This window comes from Diabrotica virgifera, chromosome 9 (assembly GCF_917563875.1).
Source record: "Diabrotica virgifera virgifera chromosome 9, PGI_DIABVI_V3a".
Lineage (NCBI taxonomy): Eukaryota > Metazoa > Arthropoda > Insecta > Coleoptera > Chrysomelidae > Diabrotica > Diabrotica virgifera.
The window spans coordinates 102,910,687-102,919,719 of NC_065451.1; the positions used below are offsets into that span (position 1 = coordinate 102,910,687).

Sequence of the window (9,033 nt, forward strand, 5' to 3'; positions counted from 1 at the left end):
ACACACACACACACACACACACACACACACACACACACACACACACACACACACACACACACACACACACACACACACACACACACACACACACACACACACACACACACACACACACACACACACACACACACATACACGTTCCGCAATATTTGTGGCATCGCAGACTACATGCTCAATTGTGGCACATGGGAGTAAACATACTATGATACTGACACCCGTTGCGCAGAGTGTTTATGGATAGGATTCACTTCGTTACACTCCATGGTATGAAAGATATCGTCCAATATAATTGTGGCACCGGATTCCATAATTATTTTGTAATCAGAAACTGTGTATAAAAGATGCCACAAATATACCCGTAACAAATTTCTGTGTTTCGGGGTTCCATAATTATGGCTCTTTATACAGTGTGTTTAGAGGCCATGTTGCCACGTTTGTTGTAGGAACAAGTTACTATTTTACCTTTGTCTGTGGTATAGATACTCTTTTGGTTCCTATTACGATTTTTTGTACTTAGTTCATCATAGTGTGATAGATATTTATTTCTACGCCTAGTAAAAAGAACATTATCTTTTATACTTTTTATTGACAGTTGATATAATATAAAATTTAATGTTTTTTTCTTCTTTTGCAAGCTTTAATTTCATTATAAACGCAATCTTTAATATTCTTCCAATTTCTTCTTTCCAATGTAGCTTTATTATCGACAATACATTGCATACATTGTTCTTTATTAGGAACAATTCCTTTTTTTATATTCACTCTGAAAAATATGAAGACTGCTGACTTTTCCTCCTTTGACCAATTTATCTTTTCTCTTCTATTCTTCCGTATAGGTGACACTGAAACATAATTTTGGAATTAGTATTAGTATTATTACCTTTAATAATGAAAACAATTTAAACACATACAGTATCTCCCAAAATAGCAGGCCAATTTCACGTAACCATATATACAAAATGTTACTTAATAATAGGCCGTAATATTAATTCAATTCTGTAAAGTGTAACTAACCTTTTTTTGCGATTCGTCTTTTCGTTGTTTGTTCTTCAGGCACTCCCGCTACATTATTTAGATCTATTTCAATATTTTCGTCCTCACTTTCTGGTTCAATGTTATCTGCTTCGTCCTCCAAATACGGCAAATCTAGAGAATAGTAAATTTAAGAACATATTTATTTTATAAATAAGCTAGATTTGCTCTAAATATACAAATTAATTCCCCTACATAACGCAATGTGAAATATTCTTATATACAAAATATTAGGGTATTGAAAATAAACATTTCTTTAAATCTTGAATATTTTGCCTATCTGGGTCCATTTCAATTTATAACTATTTAGAATGGGAAATAAGCCACAATATTATTAAAAAATGATTTTTATTAACGTTTCGACGCCCAAATCGGGTGCCAAATGTTAATAAAAATCATTTTTTAATAATATTGTGGCTTATTTCCCATTCTAAATAATTACAATTGTAAAAATGCCACAAGAAAATAGCTTCAGAACAACTTTTCAATTTAGGTAAAGAGAAATAAGGATTTATTCACAATCAATTTATTCCATCACTGACGACCGGATTCGCATACTATAATTTTCTATGCAGCCTCAGGTCAACGGTACATGGCAAACTAAATGCCGAAATTACAATAACCCGTAGTAGGGTGTTGTCTGGTACAAAATATGTAGTAATTATCCCATTATTATATATTTCCAATTTTTTGGTGTTAAATTCCATTTAATTATATGAATATTTCAATGATACAAATTAAATTAATCTTACTTAGATGCCGATACAAGGAATATTATTAAATGTTTGAGAAAACACTGCAAAACTTCGTTATGATTAGATGGAGACAGGTGATTATTGGCTTTACGGCACTAATTGACGACTATCGGGAAAGTGAAGATTAACAACTAGTATAGTAAGCTAATATTTAAAGTTAAAGTGGAAAGAAATTATACATAATTACCTAAGGCAATACGTACAAATAAGGACGCAACCTTTGTTCAATGTGAGCGAAGTGCAGCAACACTTTATACCGTTTTGTGTCTTAAGTTACCCGATTATATAATATGTGAAATAGAAAGTGTTCCGATGATTCGCAAGTATGAATATACTTAAGTTGAATAGGTGAAGTTTGGACAAAAATATATATGTGATGGATTACAAAACTTGTCTCCTGAAGATATTAGCATAATGAGCGAAACACGTGTCTGGCTATCCAATAAGCTGGTTTTGCTAATGGTAAAACTGTTGGACAAAAATGCCAAAATTGCAAACTTCGAGATTTTAAAAAACAATCAAGTAATAAAATGAAAAGTAAAATGTTAATGACAGTTTGAAAATACATATGTTCAGGATATTTAAGGCTGTTTTATCAGTTGAAGCACATTGCAATTTTAAATGGACGTATCACTTACTTTCCCAGACTGGTTACGTCAGACACAAACTTGAAATTGATTTGAAGTAGGGAGTGCGACCGACAATTCGATCTTTACTCAGTGGCGCCGGCGGACAAGTATTTTAATGACAACCAAATGCATTATTCTCCATTCAAATTAGTTTTGTCGGGAATACCTTTTTAGATTGATTTTATCGTAGATAATATTTTAAAAAGAGTTATCACATTTTTGTCACATAGTTTGGCCTAGGTCAAACTAGTTTATCCTGATATAATAAAGATTCACACTTCAGGATAAACTAGTACGGCCTTCTTCTTCTTCTTCTTGTAGTGCCTATCCGTTTCGGATGTTGGCGGCCATCATGGCAATCTCTACTTTTCACACTGCTGCTCTGAAAAGATTTGTAGTGGTTGTGTTGAACCACGTACGTAGATTTTTCAACCAGGAAATCCTTCGCCTAGTACGGCCTAGCCTACACTAATTTAGCCGAGTCGAAAGTAATTTGACGAACATGTAAGGACTTTTACATGCGGGGAATTCCCAAATTACGTCCTTTATTATCCAAGGATGGTACTAAAAGTGAGAAATTTGACCTAGGCTGTCTGTCCGTCCGACCGCGAATATAACTGCTCCGTCACTATACTAGGTGGAATGACAAATAAGGTGTCAAATGAAAGCTTATAATCCCAGGATGGTACCAAAGGTGAGAAATTTGAGATAGGCTGTCTGTCCATCGGTCCCTAAGACCGCGAAAATAACTGCTCCGTCACTATATCAGGTAGAATGAAAAATAAGGTGTCAAATAAATGCTTATAATTCAAAGATGTTATTAAAGGTGAGAAATCTTAGCAAGGCTGTCTGTCCGATCGCGAATGTAATTTTTCCGTCAATATACCAGATATAATGACAAATGAGGTGTCAAATGAAAGCTTATAATCCAAGGCTGGTACTTAAGGTGAGAAAGGACCCCGCAGAAACCTTATGGGAAATGGCTCTCTGTCGAACGCTCTGATACTTTGGATTCTGGTAGTTCTTGATATGTAGAACAAAAGGCTTCATGGGCGCGTAGCTCCAAAAAATTATAGTTCTGAAGTTATAGCCTCTGAATATTATAGGTACAGTGAGGACGTTTGAGTTGAAATAAATTCATTTTCTCGAGAATGGGAGACTCTGGAGATAAATTACGAATCAGCTCGATTTTTATTTTTAAATAATAATTTTTTGGCGTATATATCATACTAGTGACGTCATCCATCTGGGCGTGATGACGCAATCGTTGATTTTTTTAAAATAGGAATAGGGGTCGTGTGATAGCTCATTTGAAAGGTAATTCAATTCTCTATTAACTAATGTAAACATTTACATAATTATTTATACAGGGTGGCCAAAACTTTTTTTAATTAAATTAATTGAGACAAAAAGAAGAATGTATATAATTTATTTATTTCGAAATACATTTTATTGCTGTCAGAAAACAGAAAAAAATGTTAATTTGAAAAATAAACATTGCCTTTCGCTTAAATTAAATGTTCAAACTGCTAAGAGGTAGGTGGGTGGCAGCTTTAATATGGAATTTTTTATAAACATTTTTTTCTGTTTTCGGACAGCAGTAAAATGTATTTCGAATTAAATAAATTATATACATTCTTGTTTTTGTCTCAATTAATTTAATTAAAAAAACATGGGCACCCTGTATAAATGATTATGTTGATGTTTATATTAGTAAATAGAGAATTAAATAGCATTTCAAATGAGCTATCACACGACAACTATTCCTATTTAAAAATATCATCGATTGCGTCATCACGCCCAGATGGATGACGTCACTAGTATGATATATATGCCAAAAAATTATAATTTAAAAATAAAAATTGACCTGATTCGTAATTTATCTCCAGAGTCGCCCATTCTCGAGAAAATGAATTTATTCCAACTCAAACGTCCTCACTGTACATATAACTTCAGTGGCTTATATCTTAAAACCATGATTTTTTGGAGCTACGCGCCCATTGAGTATTTTGTTCTACACATCAAGAACTACCACAATCCTAAGTTTCAGAGCATTTGACAGAGAGCCATTTCTCATAAAGTTTCTGCGGGTTCCTTTGTTCTAGGACTTCCGGTTCTAGACGCTCACTTCAGGTCAAACTAGTTTGGGCTTTAGTAACATTCTTGGATTATAAGCTTTTATTTGACACCTAATTTTTCATTCTCCCTGGTATAGTGACAGAGCAGTTATATTCGCGGTCGGACGGACCGACAGACAGACAGCCTAGGTAAATTTTGTCACTTTTAGTACCATCCTTGGATTATAAGCTTTCATTTGACACCTCATTTGTCATCCTACCTGGTATAGTGACGGAGCAGTTATATTCGCGGTCGGACAGACCGACAGACAGACAGCCTAGGTCAAATTCCTAACTTTTAGTACCATCCTTGGATTATAAGCTTTCATTTAACACCTTGCTGAAAAATCTACGTACGTGGTTCAACACAACCACTACAAGTCTTTTCAGAGCAGCAGTGAGAAAAGTAGAGATTGCCATGATGATCTCCAACATCCGAAACGGATAGGCACTACAAGAAGAATAAGAAGAAGGCCGTACTAGTTTATCCTGAAGTGTGAATCTTTATTATATCAGGATAAACTAGTTTGGCCTGAAGTGCGTCTTTATATCAGGATAAACTAGTTTGGCCTGAAGTGTGCGTCTTTATATCAGGATAAACTAGTTTGGCCTGAAGTGTGCGTCTTTATATCAGGATAAACTAGTTTGGCCTAGGCTAAACTAGTTTGGCCTGAAGTGTGTTTATTTATATCAGGATAAACTAGTTTAGCCTACGCGTGATATGATAAACTAGTTTGACCTAGGTCATACTAGTTTATCCTAGGCGGTTAGGACAAACTAGTTTGTCCTGAAATCGGATTTGGCCGGTAACATATAGGTACATCATTTTAATATATTTATAGGTTGCAGTTACATAAGAAAAGTATCCAATTGATGAATAAAACACAAATCGTGGATAGTAGTATAATTTTCTGTCTTATTTTAAAACACCCTGGGACTCATTTCTTATCTTGTCAACTTATATCCCTAAACTAATGTAATACTTAAAAATACGCGTAAACTAAAGAACTTGTAACTTATACTACTAAACTAATAATATATTAAGTACTTAAAAATACCCGTAAACTAAATAAGTTTAATATTTTCAAAATAACTAAGAGTACTGTAAACTGTAAACACTAAGTAAGCAAGTTGATGAAGAAAATACAAGAATGAATAACTGGAAATGGATTCTAATTCAAGCGAACTGACCAACCGACCGTACGTTCATGAGATTTGTCGTCACGAAGGCGATAAGATGAAACTAAGCACCAATGCTGCGTAACACGTTTCATTATTAGATTTCAATATTTTTAGCAAATTTTCTCCAAAGTTGGAACAAGCTTTTCTCGATTATTACTGGACACAGAAAGGTGAAACAAAAATCAACGATTACAGAAAAAAAAACTCTTTCAAGTGATGGGAGTAAAAAGTTTGGTTATAATAGAACGTTAAAGATTATAATCTAATTTTTCAACAGAATTTTCAAAAAAATAAAAAAAGTAAAACCATCATTTTAAAGGCAACATAATTTCGAATAACGTGTCCAAATTTCGAGACATTCTGTCGGTAAATAACAGAGAAAACACTGTCCCTAGGTTTTGGTGCACCGATAAAACAGCCTTAAATTTGAGTTATTGTAAAACAAAAATATTTTACAAAGTGAAATTATTAAAAATCCTAATAATTAGCTAATTTTTATTAAATTTAGCCAAATACTTATTTTCAGCAATATTTTATTTTGTGTAGCCATTTATGAACTTTAACCCCATGAATATTTCACAAATGCCTTAAGGTGGACAAATTAAGAATTTCAACATGTTGAGAGTTTTCTTACCTTCTATGGAAATATCCTCAATGCGTTTTCCGGCAAATCGGCTGGCTTCACCTTTGTCTACAGCAATCAGTAGCCTGCTGACTTTAGTTAATTCTACTGCACTTTCATGCAATCTGTAAAATTCTCTATGTACTCTTATGTCATGTCCTAAATGTCTTGCCAGCCAATCATATTCATTCTCTGACATGTTGAACAACTGACAAACCGTCGCTACATACTTCCTTAGCTTTCTTCCACTGATCAGTGACGCGTTTTCAAGTTGTACTTCCTCACATGTCTTATTCAAGCAGTCATGACCTCTGAGGTGGCTTAATGATGGATTTGATCTCGCAAAAATGTATTTGTTTTGCGAAGAAATGTTACACTGATACCGGTGTCGAATCAGCAAATCGATAGACTCTTTTATTATGGGCGTCAAAATTACTGGAACTTTTCTTCCTCTCTTTCCTTCTACTTCAACGACAGTTAGAGTATCGGCCAACTTGCGCTCAATTGGTGTCAATGATTCCTTTATATCATCTGTACTTTGATCTTCCCACCTTGGTCTGTTAATATAATCGCTCATCTTGATCCGTGCCGCTTCTCCGGAGCGTCGTTTGTTAAAAAGAATGATACGGGATAAAACTAGAGTAGCAAGCCTTACCCAGGACTTGTGATTTCTCTCTTCACTTTCAATTTCTTCTTTAGCTGACAAAATATAAGTATCTATATATTTGTTCAGCTTGAGCAAATCGTTAGTTATTGGCAGCAATTGTGTTGCATTCATCTTTCTCTTGTTTAGTGTAGCAACCGCACCTGACGATATCCGAACATTCCATTCTAATTTCATAAGCTGCATAAAGGAGGACAAGGATTTATTTCGCTTTACATTCCCAGATCGTAAAGCACTGCCCCTCTCTATTGATATACATTTCTGTAAACTATACCCAATTTTGAGCGCCAAACTCGGAATTTTAAATTGTGGCCTCGATGTTTCGTCATCAACTGTAGTGATGCTGACCTCCTTTGTAGCTTGAACGATTATGTCAAATTTCTCAGGAACAAGAAAGTCACTTAATGATTGTAATGGATTTTTATTTAGCTTTCTTAAAGCTACTGTTAAACGTGCCAACTGTCTCATATTTTGACGTATTAACTCATTTTGCGTTTTGCCATACTTTTCAAACTGCATTGATCCATATTTTAGTATTAATGGATCATTTTTTGCTATTTCACCAATCTGGTCTGGGATAAAGCTATTCACTATAGATTGATAAAAATCCTTCGTAAATCCGAAACCATGAATATCATGTATCAATGCATTACTTTCAGATATAACATGCTTCGGTTCTGAATATTTCTCGCTGTTCAGTTTTTCTGTGCAAACATATTTGATATGGTGCCATAGATGTTTTTTCAGACAAAAGCCCAAACAATTAGGGCACGGCCCATATTCAGAATGTTTAACGAATTTTGCTTCATTTTTAGTTGGCCGTCGCATAAGTATTAATTCTCCAGTTTTGGTAGCTAATACATTGCAATTGTGATAAAAATCACCCACGCGGATAAGCTCGAGGAATCCGGCACGACGCTCTTTTGAGTTCTTTGGATATGCTAAGCATTTTGCTACTTCGCTAGTCTCTGAATGTAAAGTTTCAAAGTGTCTACCCATATGGATAACTGACTTGTCACAAATAAAACAGACGTGAGTCTTATCTCTAATCCTTTTCCCGTCTTTATTTGATGCTGCAACTACCTTTATACATGTATCTTTAGTCGTAGTTTCTTTTCTATATGACAGTATGGATTTATCACTTGCTTCCGTACTTTTCACAGTTTCTTCGCTTATTCTTTTTTTGTCTTTCTCAACTACGTTTTCATTCTGCTCTTCAGAATGCACATCATGTAAGCTATCCAAAAATGTATCCATGACTGACTTTTCATCAGGTATTCCGTTATTCGTTGTTACACATTTTTGTTCCCTACCTATTTTTATTTCACCAAATTTTTTGCTTCCAATATAGTTCGCCGTATTAGAATTATCTAATCCATTTATATCTTCATCTTCTTTTTCATTTTTTTCTTTCAAGTTACGTACTTTAGAATGTGTAGCTTGTACACTTTCGAAGAATGTATCCATAATAAACTTTTTATCAGGTGCCTCGCTATATTTTGCTGCATCTGCTTGCTCGCTGCTTGTTTTTATCCACTTAGATTTGTTAGTATGCTTTGTTCTGCATTCAGCATCTTGTATCACCAAATTCTGCAATATTACAATTTTTTTCAAATGTGAGTTGTTTTCGTTTGGTTTGTTGTTGTTTTTACGTTTTCGAAATCTCTCGTTTTCAGATACTGCCGAGTTTGACGAAGATGGAATATATTCACTCCCTGAGGTCTTGTCTTGATCATCACTTATCATAATATCCCCTATTTGTCCGTCCAAAGAGAAACCTGTAATTTAATTAAAATTCATAGAAAAGTTGTAGAGAATGTAAGCTTCTTAGCTTGCCAAAAGGAGAGCCGAAACGTGATTGGAAAATAACAAAATAGAATTTAAGCGAAATAAAAAAATATTAAATTGTTTATTTTTATAATATAAGATATCTGGATAATTTTAATTACAGTCGCCAAATTACAAATTATTAGATTTTTTGAATTAGAAGTACCTTTGTCTTTGGCTAGTATTCAATATTAACATTAAT

The 9,033-nt window shown here is 34.1% G+C and overlaps 1 protein-coding gene across 1 annotated transcript; it reads right to left on the reverse strand.

The window, feature by feature from the left end:
- Positions 1-804: 804 nt before the first annotated feature.
- Positions 805-7,027, reverse strand: LOC126892700 (uncharacterized). Its single transcript, XM_050662333.1, has 2 exons — positions 6,353-7,027; positions 805-1,149 (listed from the first exon to the last, which is right to left on the reverse strand). The coding sequence occupies exons 1-2, from the start codon at positions 6,915-6,917 to the stop codon at positions 1,013-1,015; spliced, it is 702 nt and encodes a 233-aa protein (XP_050518290.1). The 5' UTR covers positions 6,918-7,027; the 3' UTR covers positions 805-1,012.
- Between the last annotated feature and the right edge of the window lie 2,006 nt (positions 7,028-9,033).